The 25,831-nt window shown below is 36.9% G+C and overlaps 1 protein-coding gene across 6 annotated transcripts in view; it reads right to left on the bottom strand.

Annotated features, from left to right (window-relative positions):
• LOC136858040 (diacylglycerol kinase theta) overlaps positions 1-25,831 on the bottom strand; it is a 559,022-nt gene that overhangs the window by 204,745 nt on the left and 328,446 nt on the right. For 4 of the 6 annotated variants that reach the window (XM_067137265.2, XM_067137266.2, XM_067137267.2 and 1 more), the window contains exon 6: positions 18,978-19,094. The exons of the other annotated variants lie outside the window; for them this stretch is intronic. In XM_067137265.2, the coding sequence (XP_066993366.2) occupies positions 18,978-19,094 (117 nt within the window). The remainder of the gene's footprint in view (positions 1-18,977; positions 19,095-25,831) is intronic. 6 annotated transcript variants of the gene reach the window in all.

Below are 25,831 nucleotides of genomic sequence, written 5' to 3'. Positions count from 1 at the left end.
GCGCGCAGCATGAGGATTTTCAGCAGCCCACACATGACTGTTGCGGGAAATGAAAACACCTTCCCTAGTGAACTTTGCTTCATCAGTGAAAAGGATCTGCCATGGGAAGTGGGGATCATCCACACAATGGTGCAAGAACCACTTGCAAAAGTGGGCTCTTGATGCAAAATCCTGTGTCTGCACTGCCTGTACCCTCTGGGGGTGGTACGGGTGTAGCTGCTGTTCACGCAGAACACGCCAGACAGTTGTGTGATCCACATTCAGTGTCCTTGCTATGTTTCTGGTACTCGTAGTATCGTCCTCTTCCAATGCGTGGAGTACAGGCTCTTCTAACTCGGGTGTGTGGCGCCGCCATGGAGCACCACAGTCGTCTCTATTGGCGGTGAATCTACCCATCTCCAAGGCCCGCTGATACACCTTAGCAAAGAGGGCGTGCAAAGGTGTTTGGCGGTGTGGAAAACGCTCCCCATACAACTGATGAGCAGCCCTCCCATTGCATCGAGCTTCACCATACAATATCAACATGACGGCGTATTCCGCAAATGTGTATGCCATGGTCGACAGCAACACACTACCTATAAACTATTGCAAGTACAGTACTGTACGTACAGCTTACTGCTGTGCATGTAGTAAAGAATTACTGCTGTACTGTAGTATGAACAAAGATCACAACCACAACAGCAGGTACAACACGTCTCCATGCAGATCACACACTGAACTGAATGGCATGGAATGTCAACAAACCTGCATGGTTATGGGACATTACGTGATCATTCAATGATGTACGTACTCTAGTCAGTGGTGCCGAAAATGCGAGAGATTTGAACGTGTACTGTGGTGGTTTCTTGCGAGTAGCGGGAAACTTTGATGTTTCCGGGCACAAGTTCCGATGCTAAACTTTACTGTCTTGGTCCCCACTGCAAGCCCTCAAAGTCTGTAATGGGAATATAGAAACACCCTGTATTTCACAAGTTCAGGATTAAATGAAAATTACCTGAAGTAACCAAATTATGTTCTTTAATTTTGACTATTACTGTTACTAGTGTGTCTGTCGAATGATCTTTCTTGGCAATGAAACAGATAAAATCTTATGTAAGAAGTATGCAAACATAAGGAAGATTGTCAAAATTGTCATTAAATTCAATTGATAAGAACCTCCTGATAAACTGTAAGAAGAATCTAGGATTCCATGATTCTGTTATAGACATTTTTGTTGCCAAAAATTACTAGATAGAGCTGTGTTAAAAGATGTAATGTATGCAGATGTATGGGTAGGATTGATTTGTGTACCTTTAAAAATGCATGTTTCTATTTAAGCTTTAATACCCATATGTTTTTATCCATGTTTCTACAAACTAGCGTGTTAACACTTTGATGAGGGTCACGCACTGCCACTGCTCCACACTGACATGTCAATCTGTTTATTCTATTGTCTACTTCTTTCGATGTTCCTATTTTTCTGTATATGGCTTGAAAATAAATCAAAGTGAGGCATAGAACCCTCCATACGTTATCCATTGACTAGTATGTACAAATACTCTATCCTCCCCTACCATAAATCATTTTGTCACCTATAAGCTGTAGATATGTTGTCTTGGTAAGCCATTTCATTTTCTTTAAAGCATAGTTTACATATTTTTATGTTCTCATTCCTCTCAGACCAATCTTTCCTTTGCTCTCCAACCATACCTCAAATTTGGTAGATAATATCCACCAATATATTCCAATAACTCAGAAGAATATTTTTGTACATGAATCCAGCACAATTCATTGAAGAACATAGGTCAATATACAGGGAGTGAGCTAAAAAGTCCACCTCAAATCACTCAAAGATATCAATTTTTTTAATGTTACAAAGGGTCTCATCATCGAACTTGCAGTTTTGAGATAACGGGAATAACCTAACTTTTTTTAAATGAAACTACATAATTTTATATACCAAGCATTAGAAATATGGACATTGCAAATTCAGAAGTCTAATTGTTTTCAAATCCAACAAATACTTCTCAGGTAAACAGAATGTTCTTCAAATTTGCTTCGTTCGTCAGACATGGGGCCTATTTGAATGGATCACTAACAAGCTAGCTACATCCAGAGTCCTTTCACCTTCTTCTGAAAGCTAGGTACTGACTACACTTTGACTGTAAATACACTATGATAACACTGTATGACTTAAAACATTTAATATCACCGTATGTAGCAGGTAAAGGAATAAAGGATAAGCGATGGCTTTTAAGGACAACAATCCTTTGAAACGAAGCATGTTTGAGAAATTTTGTTTCCTTAATCCTTGAATTTGCAATGCTTATAACTCAATGCTGGATGTCAAACACAATATAGTTCCATTTTAAAAGACAAAGTTAGTACTGTTATCTCAGGAGAAACTGACGCCCTGGAAAAGTGCTTCATGTTTGATTATGAGTCCCTTGATAATGTTACTGAAAGTTAAAACATTTTTCAATATCTTCACTGGTTTGAAAGTTATTTGAGGAGACTCATCCTATATGGTATGTATGTAAATAGCAACAGATACAGTATATCACTTTTTTTTTTTAACACATGGTTTGTGAGGTCGATTCTGTGAGTAGGACAGAATGTTCATGAAGGTGGATATAAGCAAGAATTACATTGAGCAGATAGTGTAACATAGTTGTGACATGAAGCATATTTCTTACCAGGTCATGCAGAATGCTGCTTGTTGAACTCAGGAGACATAAAGCAGGCAAAGCTTGGGCAACAACATGGAAGCAAGCGCATCATGCTGTGAACATCAAACATGCTACAACAGAATGGAACAAACAAAGTCACACCCTCAGTATGTGTGCACACTGCTTTATATCAGGACCAGCATGATTCACATATTACCTTTATGTGCTGTAAGATACTCCACGATAAATATCCTAAAGACCATCATATTATCTCTATCTTTGAACACATATTAACACAATTGTAACTTTTGTTATTCAGTTTAAAGGATAATATAAAACAAAGAAAAGCAAAAACTCATAAAAGAACATCTTTCTTTCTTTCTTTCTTTAAATAGTATAATACAGTTTGTTAGTGTAATATCTGCCTGTTGAATCCAGTACAGTACAGTATGGTAGCTAAATGTTGATATGAATGCTTACATGACACTGAAGAGGTCTGGTGTCAGGATAAGAAAGACTGATCAGTAGTGATATGATACCACTGAGTAGTAGCTAGTAAAATGAGTTTTAGAGTCAACTTAATAAAACAATATACAGTAAAACAAAAAGTCACTAGAACTTTGAATGTGATGCATTTTAAACAAAGTAGATCAGTCAACTTAATAACAATGGAACATTTTTTGGGAAGAACATAATTAAACTAGTTTTTAAAAGTGAAAGATTCCACAGAAAAAATTATAACTAATATTTTCAATTCTAGAAGGATTTTCCCTGATGAGTTAGAACTAGGTATGGTCCATTCTGACCACCTCTTTCAGTTGATTTAACTAATACAAAATTCAGATGATTTAACTGTTAAATTCTTACAGCAAAACCATATTCATCATTTAAATACATGTGTGGAAATTAGTAAATTTATAGCATTTCCTTTGATCTCCAACTGACATTATTTAATTAAAAAGTTAGGAACAAATGAAGAAATAATAATAGTCATTAATATCTGTATGTTCAACACCCGCCTGAGAATATACAAAGGGAAAAACTGAGAAACATAGCTACAGATAAGCTTTGGTTGCTCATTAGGTAAGGCATTGGATTCCCAGCTAAAATATAGGGATTGATCCCTGATAACGACAAAGAGTTAAAAACAATTCCCTACTTTCCATGTTTTCCAGGTCAATACACCCAGCTATCCAATGGGTTTCCTCCATTGATAGATTTCCCCCATAAGTAACGACTGGTCAAGATACAATGTTGACCACACTGTTTTCAACTCCTGCACCAAAAGTCATATGAATGTGGAGCACCCACTGCCCACTACACCAGGAAGAGGACTATAGGCCTTACCTATAGTCACGGAACATCAATATAATGATTGATGATTTTGAAGAAAAATGGTTTATACACTGTAAAAGCTCATAGTGGACAAAGGTAGTTTTTCCCATCATTATCTTGCATGTTGATCTCTCTATCTCTCTCTCTCTCTCCAACCCGTGAACCATTTCTCTACGGGGTTGGATATGAAGCAAGATGAATCTTCATAACATGTTTTCACAACTGGATGTCTTTCCTGATGTCAACCGCAACAGACAGGTTAATGAGATGAAATGAATGTGATACACGATAGTAGGAAGGGAGAGGGAGAAACCCGGTGCTGGCACAGACTACTCCTGTTGAGTAGCACCAAGGGATCTGTCCAAGGCTTAACGTCGCCATCAGACAAACAAATCACCATCAACAGCGTCATATGCCCTCACTCTATATGAACACTGCGGAGGGGTTTGGAATTAAATCTAGGCTTTTGGCTCACAATCTAGTGATTCAAAAATGTATATTACCACCTCTCCTACCCAGCTGGCCAACATTCTGATGGTGAAATTTTTGTGGATCAATGGAATTGAAACCTGCTAACCACAGTGTCAGATGATACAGACTTGATGCCTTAACGATCATGGCCACCAGGTGATAAGAAAAATAAGAAAACGATTTTATTATTATTATTATTATTATTATTATTATTATTATTATTATTATTATTATTATTATTATTATTATTTACACTTAAATTCTATTAAAATTTTATGCAAACATGAATATATTGTGCTTTAATGACTAATATCTAAACTTAAAATGTAATTCTGTACTGTAATCTATCAATGAGTCCCTCTCCTTCCCCTCTAATCCCTGGTTCAGGGTAATCAGAAAGAAAATTATGAGCTATTAGGTACAGCCACAATGCTGACTGAGTCAGTCTAGTCCTTCAGAACATATTCTTGCCTCATATAGTCCTATTAACATAGGATGACCAACTAAGTTGAGCAGCAAAGAAGGACATGACGAATTACACTATTGAAATAACTATTTAAAAAAACTATTTCCAGTTCATATTTTCAAAATATAGATCACTGTTTTCTATGGTACAATTTTTTCAAATAAAATTTTTGCAATTAAACAAAAAGAACTAGGGAACATTAGTGATGAATTTTCTAGATGAATGTCCTATCTAAAGTAGAATGCTCAGTCACTTTATATTCACAGCAGCATGAAGTGTATTGTTTCATTCAAAAGAGAGAACTTCATAGGTAAATCCAGTTTGAAAATCCTTCAGGGCAACAAGAGATCAATTAACTTCACTGACATGGTACATGGTACATAATGCTGGATTTCAATATAATAATCGCTTGAAGTAGTCAGTTATTAGACCTTATCTTTGCAGGAGGGAAGTTAAATATGTTGACACATTATTATGAATGAGCACATGCTGATTATTATTTACAGAAAATGAATAACATATATCAACCTACACGTGGCTATCTCTGATCAGCTGTGACTCATGGCCTAGTAACAGGGACTTCTTTTGCCATACTCAATACAAGCTTCTTAAATATATGTATATATATATATATATATATATATATATTCATTTACGGCCATTAGAGACCATGTTAGGTAACAATTACATGTTTCTGGAAGCCTTCCTCACAGCCCAGAACTTAAGCATCCTCTCTGGCAGCCTGTCTTCTTTCTTCCGACCACCCACGGTTAAGTTTTGGTTTGTCATGGAATCCCTGAAATCTGTCGATCACTGACCTAAACTTTGTTCAGTTTGAGATGTCTTCTGAATTTAATCCCACCTGTCTGAGATCCTTTCTCACCTCCCTGAACCATTTGTCCAACACTTTAGGTCTGCTGTCTAGTATTGTGAAAATCCTTTTCGTTAGTCTCTTCTCATCCATTCTCAATAAATGCCCATAGAATTTAAGTCTCCGTTTTCTCATGGACTCAATTAGCCTTTCATTATCTCGGTAAAGTTCTTCCCTTCCTCGCAGCCTATACTGTCCTTCCAATGTGAAATTCCCAATCGGGTAGAAGATTACAGACTTCCATAACCCTGCGGTTACAGCACAGTCTCTTGTTATATCCCATAATGTGAAGTTACAGAGAAAGAGTCAGAAAATGTACACACTGCTTATATTTTTCCTGATCAATAAAATATTCTAGAAAATATGCAATAATCTTTGTGTTAGGGCTCCATAAATTTCAGAGCAGAGTGTGTGTGTGTGTGTGTGTGTGTGCACGCGCGCATGCGTGCATGTGTGTGTGTGTGATAGAGAGAGAGAGGGAGAGAGAGAGACACACACACACTTGTTTGAAACTTTTTACATTCTGTACTCTAACATGGTTATCATAATGAGATTCATAACATGTAAAATAACAAATGCCTACGCTCCCACTAATAATAAAAATAACTCTTCAAAAGAATGTAATCAAACAGAAAAATTTTGGGACCTTCTTGACCAGACCACAAATAATATCCCCAAAAACCAAGCAAAACTTAAGATTTCAATGCTCAACTAGGCAGAAAACGAAGATACCAAAACATCATCGGAAAACGGCCCACCAAAAAGAGAATGAACAAATGTACAAAGAATCATCAATCTCTGCAGAAACCATAACCTAATATTGAAATCCAATGTAGCGCGACTCTGATGCGGATATATAAACACGGACATGTAGGCAAAGGGATTAGAATGGCAGGCGTGTCGTGCCGAGGTGCGTGTGTTAAATGCAGCAACGTGAACTATGACATTACTACCAAATTTAAATCTAAGAATTTCATTTTTGTCCGTACTGAACTGAGAATGGAAGATAGGAAACTTAAAAGGGTCCACCTTTTCAATACAAAAATGTTATAGTTTATTTACAACATATATTTACACTTGGAACTAGTTTCGACGCTGTTTGGCGTCATCTTCAGCCAAAATGTGGGAAATAGGCTAGCATGTAGACATTTATATTACACAAGGCGTTATATTAAACAATACACATCTTACGAGGAGATAAAAACAGGGACGAATGTAGAAACAAATGAATCGTTGAGAAAGCAAAAGTTATAAATATTAAAAATAACCTTAACCACACATCTTGCAGTGCGAAAATATTCGCCTTGAATGATTCCTGAATACAAAACGCACGCGCACACATTTCTGAAGAGCCAGCAGGCAGGAAAAAGTAAAGTGAAACCTTAAGAGTTCTTCTGAGAAGAGTTCACCAAATGCGTCCAAACAGGGCCAATGTGCTGTTATTCTGTTCTTGGCTGACAAAGGACAAACACGGTGGACATCCATCGGAGAATTAAGACTGCGTATGGGGCAGTATGTCTGTTGAATACCACCGTTGTGGAATTGTGCACCAAGTTCTGTATGCGTCGCGTTCCGACACAAGACACTGGTCGATCTGGGAGGCCAGCCTCATCCCTTAAGCCAACTCAAGTGGGAGATACTTGAACCCTGCCCTATAGTCCTGACCTCTGCCCATGCAATTATCATGCCTTCAGTCCCCTCAAAAAGGCCTTGAAGGATTGATGCTTCCTGTCAGACGAGGATGTGCAGCACGCAGTTACGGACTTCTTCACGTAGCAGGATATGGTATTTTACCGCATGGGATCTTCAACCTCGTGCATCAGTAAGATGAGTGCCTCAATATTCATAGCAATTCTGCCAGATTGGCACCCCGATTCAGGACTGTACGGCTGTCAAACAGAAACTTTTTGATCACCTTTTATATGTATGTTAACATCCAAACTAACTGCTAACTTTCTTAACAGTTCTTTAAAATGTCCTTGTAGTCAGTTCCTATGATCCTGTTTGGATTGAAAGGATTAAGGCTTGTACAGAATTCCAGGTTCATTGGCAGTTATCAGTATCATACTTGGGAACAACATTATCTATCTTCACATTCACTGCTGTTCAAACAACAAGTACAGTTTCTTCCTTGGCTTCTTTCATTCCATACACACTATAAGAGGTACAAAATGTACTGATAGTTCATCCATGCATTCTGATAACAGTGTACTCCTGATAATTTGCATGTGGTTAATTTGCTTTGCAGTTAATTCATGGGTCTCAAGGAATATTTCCTTTAAGGTAGTGATTTTACAGTAACTAATCATCACATGTTGTAAAATAATTTCTGTGTTCTATAAAAGAATTTTAATGTGATAAAATGCATAGAGAAGAAAATTATAGCAATCCTAAAAGATTGGACTTATTTGCTCTGCAGGGAAACAGTAGACCTACTTGCACACTGCTGCCACACCAGAGTGCTGCAATCCTAGAAACATACGGGCATGTTGCCGCAAGTGGCAAGGCACAAGTTTCCTTTATCTATTAAGCCAAGACAATACAGGAGGAATGCACTTTCACCCAGACCTACCTTCCCTTTCTCAAATGTCAAGTCGCAAGGTCACTGACCTTATGCTAAATTGAGTTATGGAGGGTAGGTGCACCAGAGATCCGCAGACAGTGCTAACAGTACAGTTGAACACTGTGAATGTATGACCAGAATACTTTTCAAAGTTTTGAATCAAAGTCAGTTGTGAGATATTTCAATTGTGATATTTGGTTGTATCAGTTTTCAATATGAGTGGTTATAAAATGAACTATAGAAGGTCAACAGTCAATGATAAACTAAAAATTATGGAAAGACTGGAAAATGGTAAGTAGACATCCAAACTAGCCAGCGAATTTGGTGTGGGTGAAACAGCAATGAGAGACATAAAGAAACAAAAGGAATTCCTGATTAAATTTTTATGCTAAGTGTGATCATTTATTGCCTCCAAAATCAATGAGAACATCAGACTATGAAAATCCAGCTGTAGACATGATACAGTGGTTTAATCAAAATCAAGAGGACAGTATTCCAGTGTCTGGCTCCATCTCTGTTCATCAAGCAAAATATTTTCACTCTGCTTTTAGCTTAGAAGATGATTTTAAGGCATCTTCTTGCTGGCTCATGTAGTTTAAGAAACTTTTTGGAAAACAAGAAAAGGCGATTCACAGGGAACATCTTAGCACAGACACAGAAGCTGCTGAAAAGTTTGCAGAAGAATTTCAATCATTCGTTCATTGAAAAAGAAAGGCCTGACCTGGCGCAACTTTACAAGGCAGACGAAACAGAATTGTACTGGAACTATTTACCATTCTATATGCTAGTGATGCAGCAAGAAAAGCAAGCCCCAAGCCACAAAACATCCAAAGAAAAAATAACCATTATGGTGTGTGCTAGTACAATTAGTGATCAAAAACTAAAATTATTAGTAATAGGATAAGAAAATCTAAAACGCCTCTTTCTTTTAAACAAGAAAATGTACCATTGCATTACTATAATCAAAAGGCAGCATGGATGGACACAGAGAAATATCTTCTTTCAAAACAATTTTGTGAAAGAAGTGACAACTTAACTAAGCAGTCACTGCCAATTAAAGCAGTGATTTTAATTGACAATGTGCCCTTCCATTCACACAAAAATGAACTTGGAGAAGGTGATACTTTCATCACACTCCTTCCCCATTATGTACTTTTGTTTGCAACCTATGGACCAAGGCATTATTGCTGTTTTAAAGAAGAACAGATCATCTCTGTTACAGCAATTGGTTGAGGAAGGAATTCAGCTTGTTAGATGCATGACTTCAACAAGTCATGGGAAAAAATTAATGCTACCATGCTCACACAATTATGGAACTGATTCTAGATGAAGCATAAGCAAATGCCGGCTTCAGTGACAATGGTATCTTGAACAAGCAAAATATTCATTCTCACTTCAATGACATAAATACAGCAAAATCTGGATGAATGCTAAGATACAGAAAGTAACATAATTGAATGGTTAAACACCTATAAAGACAATCAATGGTTTCAAACATGAAAGTGAGGAGGATGTTGTTGTTCAGGTCATCAGTCCATAGACTAGTTTGATGCAGCTCTGCTTGCCACCCTATCCTGTGCTAACCTTTTCATTTCTACATAATTACTACATCTACTCTAATCTGCCATATCCATGCCTTGGTCTATCCCTGCTGATCTTACTGCCTACACTTCCCTCAAAACCCAACTGAACAAGTCCTGGTTGTCTTAAGCAGTGGCGGCTGGTGGTATCTGAAGCTGGGTGTTGCACCAACATTTTCACTCACATTTTTATAGCTTACAGAAATAACAAGAAACTCTATTATCGTTAAGTAATGAACCACATTCCTACTAAAACTGAAATATATCTGGCAATTACAAGCCATGAAATAAGACGCTAATTATACACTGTGACAACAGTTACTCTTAATAATAATGCTATAGGCTTTACGTCCCACTAACAAATTTTTTACGATTTTCGGAGACGCCGAGGTGCCACTCAGCCTGGCACAGTTACTTTTGCCTCACTTGAACTGAAAATTTTCCGTCCTGTTTTTCATTGAAACAATATGTTGGTATTATTGCGGGTGGTCTGGTATGGAGTAGAAAAGAAATGACCCTGCAAGTTGGCCATGCGGTTAGGGTCACATAGCTGTGATAGTGGGTTCAAACAGCACTGTCCGAAGCCCTGAAGATGGTTTTCCATGGTTTCCCATTTTCATACCATGCAAATGCTGTGGCTGTGCCTTAATTAAAGCCATGGTCACTTACTTCCAACTTCTAGCCCTTTCTTATTCCATCCCATAAGACCTATCTGCTTCAGTGCAACATAAAGCGAAATTTGTAAATTTAAAAATTGGAAATGAAATTACCTTTGCGAGAGGAGAGAAAGTAACAATGAAGTCATCTCCGCAGAGTGCGCAATCTAACAGGGTAATTTGGAAGTGTTTCTCGATAGGGGACTTGCTAGTCTCGTGCAACTCCCTGAGACCGATACTGGCGAGCATGCTACCTGATGCTATACGGGCTTAGGCTCATCCCTGCTGAGGTACATTGTGCCGCGCTGTCCGCTAGGGAGTTTCCACAGGAAAGCAAACCCTGTGAGTCTGATTCAAAGCCAGCAGCGTTTATTGGTCCGTTGCGAAGCATTAGTACAGCGAACGACCACAGGAGGTTGATTTTAACATGTTTATTAAACTAAAACTTTAGAAGAAAAGAAGACAAATGAAGTGCAAAATTATTGGGAGTTGTGCAACCTTGCAACAATAGCACGCACCGCCCCTGGTCTTAAGATGTGTCCTATTATTCTATCTCTACTTCTGGTCAAATGTCGCCAAATCGTTCTCCTCTCACCAATTTGATTTAGTATCTCTTCATTCATGATTCGATCTATCCATCTCACCTTCGGCATTCTTCTGTAATACCACATTTCAATAGCTTCTATCCTCTTTCTTTCTGAGCTAGTTATCATCCATGTTTTACTTCCATACAATGCCATGCTCCAGACAAAAGGTTATCAAATGGAATTTCACAGTTAGTGACGAAGATGGGGATCCAGATGATACTGAGTGTGGGAGTGATGCAACAGAAGTCCCAAAAGTTTCACACAGCCAAACTAGTGTCCCTATAGATACACTTATGTCTTGTATAGAAAATAGAGATGATTTTTCATTCTCAGATATTGTTTTTGTTTTTTTTATAAATTTATGATCCTATATTAGAAAAAGAAAACAGTTACCTAAGAAACAGCAAGTGATGATAGATTTTTCAACAAACATTAATGTTGGCATAATCCATGTTGCAACTTTGTAAAATAATTTTCCTCTACTGTGTCTTACAATATAACGTAACATGTTATAATTACATTTTACTTGTATATATAATTTTTAAAAAGAACCCATGGTGCAACAGCCCCAAAGGGCCTTGGCCTACCAAGCGACCGCTGCTCAGCCCGAAGGACTGCATATTACGAGGTGTTGTGTGGTCAGCATGACGAATCCCTTTGGCCATTATTCTTGGCTTTCTAGACCGGGGCCGCCATCTCACCGTCAGATAGCTCCTCAACTGTTATCATGTAGGCTGACTGCACCTCAAACCAGCCCTCAGAATCAGGTAAAAATCCCTGACCTGGCCAGGAATTGAACCCGGGGCCTCCGGGTAAGAGGCAAGCACCCTACCTCTACACCGCAGGGTCAGCTGTATATATAATACATTTCAATATATTTTACAAATTGCTTTACGTTGCACCGACACAGAGAGGTCTTATGGTGATGATGGGACAGGAAAGGCCTAGGAGTGGGAAGGAAGCGGCCGTGGCCTTAATTAAGGTGTGCCTGGTGTGAAAATGGGAAACCAAAGAAAACCATCTTCAGGGCTGCCAACAGTGGGATTTGAACCCACTGCCTCCCAGATGCAAGCTCACAGCACCGCACGGCCAACTCACCCAGTATATTACTATTCTTATAATTCTACTATTCTTTGTACAATTCTATATATTTGAACTGGATACTCTACTTGGATTTTTTTTTCTTTCCATAAAATGTTAAAAGAACTTCATCCTCTCCTTGACTGTGTCAGTTTTAAACCGGCAACCCCATGAAATTCCCACACCATGCCACCGGTGTATACCCTACAAATGGAATCAAATCGTGAAATATGGAGTAAAATATGGGCTAAAATTTCAACAATGGTTCAAATTCTTTTATGACTCTAATTTATAATGACATTTACACCCTCTAGTAGTATTAAAAGCACATACATAAACATGACCAGTCACATCACAGTAATTTAACACAAATTTGACAGTAAAATTACTGCAGTGTTTTCCTTAGTACAGCTAGTATAAAACAGCTGATGCATGTTAATCCTTCTATAAAAATATGTCAGTTTAAAAGGCTGAGGCTGCCAAAACTCTGTTTTAAATCCTTGAATTTGAAACTTCATCTATTGTCTCTTGAAACTGCTTTGTACGCTCTGAAACTTTGCTCAACATCACAAGAAGTCATAAGAACTATTCAGGATCTAGTATCCTATGGAGTTAAATCAAGTTCTATGCTTTATTTGCTACTTCAAATAGCACTGCTACACATGAAAGCAATAACTGAACCAATCTATAAACAAGGAAACAGAAACAACAGGAATAACTATTGATTAATCTCAGCATCAGTATACCAGACAAGATGTTCACGGGCATTTTAGAAAACAAAGTTTGAATAATGGTGGAGAATAAGTTGGATGAGCACCTATGTTTTTCCAACCATAGAGATGCTGTCAGGACCAGATTTTCAGTAAGCACCAAGTAATTGATAGATATAACAAGAATAAGAGACAGCCGTACTAATCTAGAGAAGGCATAAGACAGAGTACCAAAGGAAAAGCTGTTGGCCATAATAAGGGATTTTGGCATCAAAATTGAGTTATTGTGACAAGGAGAGGAAGGTTTAAGACACTGTGATGATCGTATTGAGAAAGTAATTACAGACAAGAAAGAAAATTTCAAGAAATATTTTTCTACGAAAAAGTTAGAAGATAAGTAACACTATGATCAAAAGAGGGCCATAACAAAAAGAGAAGTTTGGAAAAGTCACAGAGAAAGTTGGAAAAACTTTTTCTCCTGCCTCAAAAGAAATATAATGAGATCTCGGACAAAAACATATAAAATTTTAAAGCACTTGAACCAAGAAATAAAAGACAACCTAAAAATTAATGTTATACCCCTAGAAACATGAATAAATTATTTTCAACAGCTATGGTCAGAAGAAGTCGAGGAAGAAGATCAAGTAATTCGAGAAGACAATTTAGATAATTACATTTTATAATGGCTGTACAAATACCTACTATGATGATAAAAATGGAAATGAACAGAATAGGTTTTATAATGGTCGATCCTGTGCTGATGGCTATTTTACAATGAAAATCCATAGAGAGAAGCATAGAGTTTAATCTGGAAACACATATTGCATTCATTGATATCACATTGATATCAAAAAGGCATTCTACAAAATAAACATCTAAAAATTCAGTAAGTTGGTCTTAATGGCAGACAATGTGGAAAATTTGCAATCTAATATCTTGGAACTTGAAAAGAAATGCTATTAGTACAATATGAAATAAACATTTCCAAGATTAAAATAATGTCTACTGGGAATGTATATATATGAGGACTGAATATACAGTTGGGAATGCAAAACCGGAACAGGTGAACCATTTCAAGTATTCACAATACATATTCTCTCGGTAATGTTCACAAAAGAAAGTTAACGGGACAAAAAAAATGTATGTTTAAGAAACATATGGAGTACAGCTCCTATCCTCCAACTGAAAGAATTCTGTCCTTCACTGACAAAGGCTGCAGCAAAAAATGTTTGAACAATAAGGGAGAAAGATTACAGCCTTTTCTAACTCAATTACTCATTCTGTTATCAATTTGTACTGATGTTTGATTGTCAACATAAAATACCTTTGAATGCATTTAACAACTCAATTTTATCATCCTCCTCCTCCACCTCCTCCTCACCATCATCATCCATTTACGTATTAGACCTAGTGGCCTGTCATGATTCTGTGAAACATTCTCTCACCAACTTCTCATTGGATGACTAATATATCTTGTTCCTTTAGGGTGGTACTTCAGAACTTTTCTGGGAAATCTTCATATAACCATTCTTCAAACATGATTTTTCCACCTTTGTTGATAACCATGTACATAATGTACTGTTGATTCAATTTTGAGTTCTTTCAATACTGTTTCATTTCTTTTATGACCCCATCGAGTACATCCGCTGTTCTTCTTATGTATTTCATCTCATTACTCATCATCATCATCAACATTTTCCAGCTCCAGTTTTCCAAGTGTGGTGTTTAAATGCTTGCCACTTCTTCCTGTCAAAGTATAGTTCCTGTTCTTCTATCTACTCCCACTTACTGACCTCTGATTTCACTGTGTCTATCCATCGATTTTTTGGTCTCCCTACTAGCCTCTCCCCCTTACACTTCTCAGTCAAAGTAATTCTTTGCTATTCTCGTTCTGTCCATCCTCATAACATTTTCAAAACAATGATGTCCAAAGCTCAGTAACAGTTATTTTGATGCCAGCCTCCTTCCTGTTTGATTCATTTCGAATCTTGTCCTTCCTGGTCTTTTGGTTCATTGTTCTAATGAATTTCATTTCTGTTGACTGGATTTTACTATTAACCTTCTTATGTAGGGTACATGTTTCAAGTCCATAGGTGAGAATTGGAATGAAGTAGGTATGAAATATTGTCTGGCGTATTTTATCATCCCAGAGTAGATTTCTTACTTGAAAATGCAATTGAGAAGCTTTCAAAGTCCTATTTAGTATTTCTTAGTTTATTGTGTTATCTTTTAAATGATACTTCCAAGATATTTGAAGTTAGAAACAGATTGTAACAGAGGTCCCTCCAGGAAAATGTTTGAAACTGTGCCTTTCCTGTTGATAGTCATTTCAACAGTACTTGGTTTACTGATGTTTAGTCCATATTCTTAAAACTTGCCATTCCAAAGATTTTGTTTCTCCTGTACTTTTGCTTCATTTTCTTCAACTCATTATTGGTTCATTTTTCCTTATGGTCCATGCTTTACTTCCATAGTGTAGGATTGGTCTTGCTAAGGTTTTATATATTTACTACCTGTTAACCGCGGCTTTGCCACAGGAAAAATGCAAGAAAATGAAACCAATTTTTATGACTTTCAGTTTTTGAGATATAAGTTTCCCCATAAAAAGAATTCAATCTTTTTCACTCTATTCACCCCCCCGCGCCTTAAGTGGATTTTCCAAAAAACAAAAAAATCCAAATACCAATTTTCACGTCTTTAACATCTTCAGTTTTTGAGATATGCTCATTTTAAAAATTCACCGCCTTTTTCACTTCTTTTCACTCCTCTTAAGTGGATTTTCCAAAAATAAAATATGTGTTTATATTTAAAGGAGATTCCAAATACCAATTTTTACGTCTGTAACTGTTAAGTTCTGAGATATTTACTCGTTTAAACAATTCACCTTCCCCCCCCCCCCCTTTTTCACCCCCTTAGCGACAGAATATCCAAAAATCCTACCTTAGTGAGCATCTACACTGTAATATAAATGTACCATAAAATTTAGTTTCTTTATGTCCAGTAGTTTCGGCTCGGCGATGATGAATCAGTCAATCTGTCATGTTATTTTTATATACATGTGTATGGTTATATCTTTGAACTGAGGATGGTTTCACAACCTTATTTATAACTCCCAAAGTTATGTATGATGCAGAAAGCATTGTTGAAACAAAGGGTGCTGTATGTAGGGAAGGAATAAACGAGGAATTAATTTTCGTCACATTTCAACTTCATTTCTAAAGCCATCACAGTGCTAAAATGACGTGATGCATCACTTGTCACCAATATAAATAAAATAGAAAAATCTCTCACTAGTCATTAAATCTGCACCATGTGGAACTGCAAAGAAAGTACCGTAATAGAAACTTTTTCCTAAGAACTACAAAAATATCCAGGGTTCCATACATTACAACAGAGAGCAAATTGTCAGACACTGAAGAAACATTGTTGCTGGAAGAAATAGCAAACTTTAAATATGCACCTATATCTTTGGCAACCAAATGTTATTTTTCTCAATACAAATCAATAATTGTTAGAAATAAATGGGAATTGTTTCTGTTTTCAAACTTTAAAATGATTATTGTTATATACTCCAATAGGAAGAACTATCTTCACTTAAGCAGTTCCAGTCCACAAATTCAGTGAGTTATACAACAATATTTTTATTGCTTTGGTAAATAGATTTTTCAATGTCAAAATGGACAAACACATCATTCCATTTTCTTTTCATTATTTCATCATTTTTGTGATGTTTTGGATAGTATACATTTTCTGGGATGTTAATGCATATTTCCCTATTTAAAATAATTGCATAATTATATACGGTACACTTTCGCAGTTTTTAATGCAAAACTAGAGCCCTACTCATAACTTTGCAGGACCCTCCTGTTATTCACAAAGGGCAGCAAATTTTGTGAGATAATTAATTAGATTTTAATAGGCATAAGAGTTTGATGTTCTAACCAGTTTTTCATTGTGCTTTATTTCCTGCTTACTCTGAAGCTCATATTTGGTTTATCTCTTGTATAAGGAATGATGACTTGCTGTTGTCATGGAATATTTCATATCTATCCTATGACTAGTTATCTTAGATGTCTTTTGCCCTGATTTTGCAATTTACTAAACATACCTAATCAAATAAATGCATAATTAAAGTATGCAGAAAAAGAAACCCAACACAGCGCTGAAATTACAAACATGCTCTGATCATCATCATCATCATTATAACATGCAAAATAATGATGGCAACATGTATCTAACTTTGCTGGTACAGCATATGTTCAGTTTGGGATATACAAAAATAATACATTTTCTGGTCTGACCAACCTACGAATGTTCCCAAATTAAGACAGAAGATATACCGTAGTAACTTTTTGTGTCCTTTGTTGCAACCTGTGTTCATCAACATGTTCAACAATCTACAGGACCATTATGAACAATGCACAAGACGTGATGGTGTACATTTTAAACGCATGCTGTATCGATGCAGTTAAATACATGTTGCCATTGTCACCCTGCATTTTATAAGGTTGTAACTTGATGCTCAAAGCATGTTTGTAATTTCAATTCTGTTTGTTTTGCCGCATACAGTAATTACATCAACTCTAAACATTTCACAGGTCAACACCTCACAACTTGACATTGCATACCTGGGCAATCACCAATATCAGTTTCTGATTGGAACCATACAAAAAATCCTAGTGGACAACTCTAGCTCTAGTGTTCATGGTGATCCACTGTTATGTCCCTATTTTTATTTTATATTTCTTGTATATTCACTTCAACTTCCAGATTAAGTATTCAGGGTTAATATTTTAGCCTTATTACCTTTACCATCATTAAGTCTCCATTTAGCTCTTGAAGGAATCTTACATGGCCCTCTCAACCTCATATAATAACCACTTTTTACTACCACATTCGAACCATAAACCATACCTCAATCTATTCCGCACTACATTTCAAAGAACTTATGAACTGTTGATGGTAATTGACATTACCAGTTGACTGTCTGACCTTCAGATATGAAATTACATTTCTTCCAAACTAGGTATTCTGATTTAGCACTGTTATTTACTTCTCTGATCAGCTGAAATATGTACACTATCTCACAGCACTGAAATTTATTAGTTAATGGAGTTAAACATTAAAAAATAAACAGCAGAGAAGAGGAAAAAATTACCACAGAAAATGAGCATTATTTAGTGAAGTAGCTCATGAAGACAGAAATAAAGTACTGTATTGATAATGAACCATTTGATTAGTTTTACTATAAGAATTACATAAATAAAAGATTATTGGCAAAATAAATGAAATAAAATTTGAAAAGTTTATTTGACGAAAATTTAAATTCCAAATAACTTAACTGATTTTTTCTTTAGGCCACAGAATTTATTGGTATGGACTTGAAGAAAATGAGGTACATGTAGTCTCTTCTCTATTATTAATTTCCTAACTTTAGTCATTATCTCATAAAATAAGGTGGTTATGTGTAAGAATCCAATCTGCAGCCAGTTCTCGGAAGTGATGCATGCAATTTACGCTAGCTAGTGAGAACTGGTTGGCTAATGGACTTGCTACAGTTCCTGAATTAGCAAACAGACAACTTGATTCCCAAGTGGTATAAGCCCAGTTCATGACTTTTGAAAACATCTTTGGTTTGCTTTTATTGTAAATTATGTAATTACCAAACCAACTAGTGCTTAGTAAGGAATTACGTAACAATTCAGACCACTAGGTAACCAAGCGGCCCAATTAACTACCTCTGAAGGTTTTATATCTAATTGTATTATCTAACTCAACATATTTTCTAATATATCAGTTATGTAGGGCATTTATTGTTCTTCGCACACTAGATGCCTCCCAAATACCCAATTTTTGAACCCAGTCTAAATGACCGTGCACGACTCCTTGTGTGACTTAAAGGGCACAACCTCTCAAGGGTTAATGGCTACTCCAAAACCACAAGACAGACATCAATGAGTGAGCAGAGAGCAGCACCGACATGCAACACTGTGCCACAACACACATGTACCTCTTATGTAAGGAGGTGATGTGTGGCAACTGCCCTTACAACTGCGAGGGAGAACGAGAGACAGTCCTTTCATGACAGCTGAAACTCTGCTTCCACTATCATCATCATCATCATCGCCTGCAAAATGGCAAAACCAGAATCAAAGAGGCATGCACATCACAGCATACGCAAGAATTAAGCATAAGATTAAGAACTTGTTAACCTTACATATCTAAACTGCTATCAAATTTACTGTGAAGGTACATCTTGCATTAGTAAGATATTACAATATCCCATGTTTTTTGAATTTACAAGCAATTGCAAGGAAACCAACTGCTTTCTCAAAATCTGAAAAATTAATATCAATACTTCAAGTCTCAGAGGATAACAAGCACTGGACCTGATTTAATTCTTTGTGACATGTTTAGACAGTATGTAGTCAAAATATGCACCGACACTGGTGAAGAAAGGAGCAATGTGAGGAAAGTGGGAAAATGAAAAGATTGGCCCCTGTCAGAACCAGCACTTCTGGGTTGGAAATAGATTGGAAAACCAACAGTTTACCTATAATAACTTTAAATTTTGGGCATCTTCTTTAGATAACACAGTGAAGTAAGAAACTCAGAAATAGAGTACAAAATACATCAAAATTTTACCACACTGCTCATTTACTACACTGACAGAGACCAAAATAGAGCAGTCATCTTCAATCAACTCGAAATAAATTCCTCCATTTATGCCTGTTGTAGGCAAGAGGAAATATGAAAAAAAAATCCTTAACCATTTGGTTTGGAAAGTACCGGTAGCTTGTTAGAAATATTAGAATCAAATAGACTGAAAATCTATACTGCCCTCCAAAAGAAAGAAGAATAACACTTGATAGACATGATATAGGCTTTTGGGCTTATGCCATGTCAAGAAAATAAGGTGAAATTCTTTACGTTTCGCAGAGAACTGTGCTCTGCGTCATCAGAAGAAAATCTCGACTGTTCATGAGAAAGGCTTCATAAACAATGAGCTTTTGAATTTAGACATTATAATAGAAGCGGAAATGGTACGTTCATTCATTACCAGACGGCTCCCTAAATTCAAAAGCTCATTGTTTAAAAAGCCTTTCTCGTGGACAGTCAAGATTTTCTTCTGATGATGCAGAGCACAGTTCTCTGCGAAACGTAAAGAATTTCACCTTATTTTCTTGACATGGCATAAGCCCAAAAGCCTATATCATGTCTATAAGCACAGACCATGAAAGCATCAATGGCAACCATAACACTTGATATTTTTAAAATAATCTCAGTTTAAGGAGCAACATTTATTTTTGTATTCAAAACATCATTACAGAATGAAAGAAAGGATATTTCCATACATATTCCAAAGACAACAAAGCTCAAAACATTTTTATTTCAGAAGATAGGCTTTTTTAAATTAAAAGAAGCAGAATCTGACAGATTTTCTGATTATCAAAATTATTAATTTAAAAGTCGTAAGTTTAAGGAAATGCACTGGAATCTTGTTAGATGTTGATTATTTGACAGGAGGTATTGCCACCCCTTACTGCAATTACCACCGCAAGTCTTCTTAGTATGCTCCTGATCAAGCCCCAGATGTCCTATTGTGGTAAGTTCTCCAGTTCTTCTTAAACTGCCACCTTTAGTTCAGCCAGACTGTTGTAAACTTAGTGCCAAAGGCAATGACCAATGATGTCCCACTCATACTCAACAGGGTTGAGGTCTGGACTCCTGTCTGGCCAGTACAGAGTGCGAATGTTGACCCCCCCTGAAGAAACTCCATGACACACTGAGCAGCATGGGGTCTTCCATTATCATGCATAAGCATAAAGTTGTTATGGAAAGCGAATGCAAATGGCATTACATGATTAACGAGAATCTCCTCAACGTACCTGTGTGCTGTGAGGGAGCCATTCTTAATGAGTACAAGACTGGTATGGTTATCTGAAGTTACGTCACCCCATACCATCACAGAACCTCCTCCAAATGGTGTAACCTCAGTAAAGGTACTGGGGGCAAAACATTCTCCTTCCACACCTTATCTCTTCCATGAGGTGATCTCAGGTTGAGTCTGGACAAGTTACTGAAGATTATGTGTTCTCACTGCTCCTCAGTCCAATGTTCATGCACCTGTGCAAAATGAAGACAGTCTTTCCAGTGTTGTGGCAGAAGCGCTGGTCCTCTGGTTGGTTTTATAGATGCTAAATTTGCTTCATGAAGTCTCCTTCTGACTGTGTCCCTGTTCATAGCTAGGTTGTGGTCCTGCATCAGACAACTCCGAGCCCCAAACACCGTAAGACGTTGGTTCCTCAACACTTGTAGCCCCAAAAAGCGATCTGCAAGGCAGAAGTGCACCTACGCCGGCCTGAACCATGCTTTTTGTGGTATGTATGATGATTCTGAAAATATTTCACAGCCCAATGAATGCTTGTAGGAGATGTATTCAAAACCTTTGCTACACAGTGGTAGCTATGGCCATCTTTCACCAAAGCTACTGCTTTTGCTGAGTCCACGGGACTTAGAGGCAAGTTGATGAGTTGTTTATGGTTCAGAAAATCCTCAGGTAATGCTTAAATACTGGTCAATCAGCATCAAAGGTAAAATAGCGACTACAATGCTGAAATAATGGTATTCATAATTGGCGCAAAATGAGTAAGGAATGTGCAAGAGTACTTGCCATTGTTTGAATGGGTTACAATATAGCCTTCTGTTGTTATTCATTGTCACTTCATCTTCAGTAATGTTCATATAATACTAACCAATCAATAAATATTGGAAGAAGTATGGTGATCATATTCAACATAGAATTTAACTGAGCTTTCTACCAAAATATCAAGTGTTACCCTTTTTTCAGAGGGAAGTGTATTTTCTAAATGGAGATTGGCTCTAGTCAAGATTTTAAGAACTTTTTTAAGTGAACTGTAATTTAAAAAAAGAGAGCAAGAGAAAGACTAAGAGCTGTTTGGAGATGAGTATGAAGGAGCCCATGGGTTGGTTTCTGGTCATTTTCTTGTTTCATTTGTCTGGAAAGCTTGTAACAGGTAGTCCTGTTGATGTTAATAACTTGTTTGTAACAACAAACTCTGACAAAATTGTGTAGTGTAGCATATCAAAACTTATGAGAAATTTTGAGAATGTGGTATGAAAATCAAATTGATATTTTAGAGGATTAGATTAAGTATATTTGGCATACATGGTACTATTCAGACTATATATTCTAACAGGAGCAATCTAGTAAGAGAAACAGAATGAAGATGTTGTAAAGTTCACATATTTTAATAATTTTTAGTTGTGCTCTGTTGTATTTTGTAATAAGGAAGGTAGGTTTTAGAAGGAAGTATCTCTCCAACATTCAGTATACAGGGTGACTCTGGTAAAAGCTGAATAGATTCAGGATATGTAACAGAGTAGTCATCTTCAATCGACTTGAAAACAATTTCTCCATTCGTTCTTGCTATAGGCAAGAGAAAAAATTAAAACATTTCTTAACAACCACTGCCACTGTTCATATGCCAGCTCACTCTCATACACTGTAATGTCAAAAATCAATGTATAAGCAATGATTTTCATGTTATAAGGCCCGCATTGATGGATATGACTTTATTAACAGAAATAAGAGTTATAGATCCACCTAATCAATACATTAGAATGCAGATAATTAAAATTAACTCATGTATTAACCCGCCACACGAACTCCCACTGGAACATCAAGGGATATCCTTTCACAAGCCTCGTTCACAATACTGATTGATAACATAATAACATTCCTTTTTTTGCTATTTGCTTGACGTCGCACCGACACAGATAGGATTTATGGCAATGATGGAACAGGGAAGGGCTACGAGTGGGAAGGAAGCGGCTGTGGCTTTAATTAAGGTACAGCCCCAGCATTTGCCTGGCGGAAAATGGGAAACCACGGAAAACCCTCTTCAGGGCTGCCAACAGTGGGGTTCGAACCTACTATCTCCCAAATACTGGATACTGGCCGCATTTAAGGGACTGCAGCTATCGAGCTCGGTAACATAATAACTAGGACATCCCTTTGATACCTAACATCTCCTGTTCAGCATTCAAAGGATTTCACTACAACTTCAGATTAAACAGAAGACCACCTAACAGCCAACATAGAAGTTTGCATGCTCAACTAGTGTCAAATTAGACACACAATCCTCTCGTTTTTCTTATAAAATACTAGCTGATGTACCCGTGCTTCATTACGGAATTTTATATTGTATACAAAATTCTAGATTAGGTAGTGTACGCGTTGTGAGCAAGATTGTATTAAATTGCATAGCTCTTATCGGCACCCTAGAAACGCGACGGGGAAGTCACCAAACGTCTTTTCTCATATGAAGACTGAGTTAGGGAATTTTCATTGTAATGGTAGACCCGCTTGCCTACCATCAATCACAATCAGGTTGGGGTGTTTTTATTATAATAGTAGACACTCACTCTCCACCTGCATTTTTAAATCCTCAGAAAGACTGTCTTAGTGGTTTTACCAACTGAAATGTACATCCGTCATTACAATGACCTCAGTAGGAATGGTGCGATTAAATGCCATTCCTTCATATGAAATACTCGATCAAATGGTAAAAACACACATTTTCTCACTTTTAACAAACAGGACTACGCTGAAGATCTAACAGTCCAAAGTTAGAGAGCTGGAATGATCAAAGCTGCAGAAAGCCGTGATCCGTGAACACTCTTCGTCTTTCTTCGGCGGGGAGGGGGTCGAATAGTGGAGACTCCCAGGGCAAAAACTATGCCCTTTTACTAATCTGTTTCCTAGAAGTACCCGATGAGTCGAGAAATCTTAATTCAGTGCACTGGCGCCGGAAAAATCTATCTGACTTGGAGGCAAATTTTTGCTCCAAGACAGAGGAAAAACCCCCTCTTCGCTGCTAATTTGGAATAAAATGAATATATAATTTAATAAAAGTGAAGAGGAAGAAGCTTTTCTTAAGAAACAACTCTTTTCACGGTTGAACTTTGAGTTATTTAGTGATTTGTGGTGCTATAATTTGGAATACGCCTAAATTGTTATTCTAGAACAGGCCATACTACTACTACTACTACTACTACTACTACTACTACTAAGTGGGCCTCTGCCTTAAGTGTGCACAGTGCTCATTCAAAACAGCACGTCAGAGTAGGGATTGAATAGCTGGAATACTATGATGAACCAGTCTGTTACGTACCAGCTATATCAGAAAATGTATGAACCAGAGGAATGGCATGCTAAAGAAGAAAGTTTACTAACTTCCCAGTTATTTCCTACCAGAAAGCCGTGATCCGTGAACACTCTTCGTCTTTCTTCGGCGGGGAGGGGGTCGAATAGTGGAGACTCCCAGGGCAAAAACTATGCCCTTTTACTAATCTGTTTCCTAGAAGTACCCGATGAGTCGAGAAATCTTAATTCAGTGCACTGGCGCCGGAAAAATCTATCTGACTGTTATACTCGATACACAGCAGTAATCCCATCTATCGGAGTTGAGAGGCAGCATAAGAGACGAAGAACATCACAAGAAACAATGGTCAATGTAATGTTATTGTTGATCAATGTTATGCGCTTTCGATATTGTAGGCCTTCACATTTAGTTTTCTTCCGACTGTGAAATACCACTCTTACCATAGTCGGTATGGTAAAACTGAATAAAACATAAATGATAGGAAATTGTATTCTCTATAAATTTTGTTATGTAATACTTTTCGATAGGACCAATAGCATAGGTATTTAAAAATTACATTTTAGGCACCTCCCCCTAAACTACAATTTCATCCAGGGTGAATAAATTTATTTTAGCTTAGACTGTTGTTTCTTATTCCCAGACTCTATGTACCGATTTTCATTAAATCCTGTTAACCCATTTTCTCATGGCTCGGCGTTGGTATGGACTTAGCAACAAAATTACAAATTCATGAATATCTGTGTTATCATAGCTGGTACAGTAAAAATGTATAAGACATAAATGGTTGGAAATTTAATTCTATATAACTTTGGTTATGTAATATTTATCAATACGACCACTAATATTATAAATATTTGAGAATTAAATTTTAGTCCTTCCTCTAAACTACCATTTCACTCAGCGTGAATAAAGTAATTCATAGCCTAGATTACAGCAGCTCATTCTCCGACTATGCATAACAAATTTCATTGAGATAGGACCACTCATAACGTAAATATTTAAGAATTAAACTTTTGACCTTCCCCTAAACTACCATTTCACTCAGTGTGAATAAAATTATTTATAGCCTAGATTGTAGTGACTTAATCCCCAACTTTGTATACCAATTTTTATTAAGATAGGACCACCAATTACATAAATACTTGAAAATTAAATGTTAGACCTTCCCCTAAACTACCATTTCTATCGGCGTAAATAAAATTATTTATGGCCTAGATTGTAGCGACTTATTCCCCGACTTTGCATACTGATTTTCATTAAATTCTCTTTAGCCGTTTTTCTAGTGATGTGTGTACGGACAGACAGACAGACAGACAGACAGACAGACAGACAGACAGACAGACTGACAGACAGACAGACAGACAGACAGACAGACAGACCTAAATTACGGAAAAGTAAAAAGTACATTTCCATGTTACTGTGGACATGAACGATACAGACATATCTTTTTTTTCAAATTCTGAGCAATGTACAGACAAAACTCTTATTTTATATATATAGATGTTGTTAGTTGGAATCCTTCAGGGTTCTCATCTTAGGTCCACTGTTGTTTGTGATATTTATTAATGATTTACCACATTATGTGGGCAATAACACTATTCTTTTCGCAGATGATACAACTTTTTTTGGAATTGACTCTGAACTAAACTTTGCTCAGTTGATTGTAGATGATATG

This window comes from Anabrus simplex, chromosome 1 (assembly GCF_040414725.1).
Source record: "Anabrus simplex isolate iqAnaSimp1 chromosome 1, ASM4041472v1, whole genome shotgun sequence".
NCBI classification, from domain to species: domain Eukaryota; kingdom Metazoa; phylum Arthropoda; class Insecta; order Orthoptera; family Tettigoniidae; genus Anabrus; species Anabrus simplex.
This window is presented reverse-complemented; position numbering and strand designations above follow the sequence as displayed.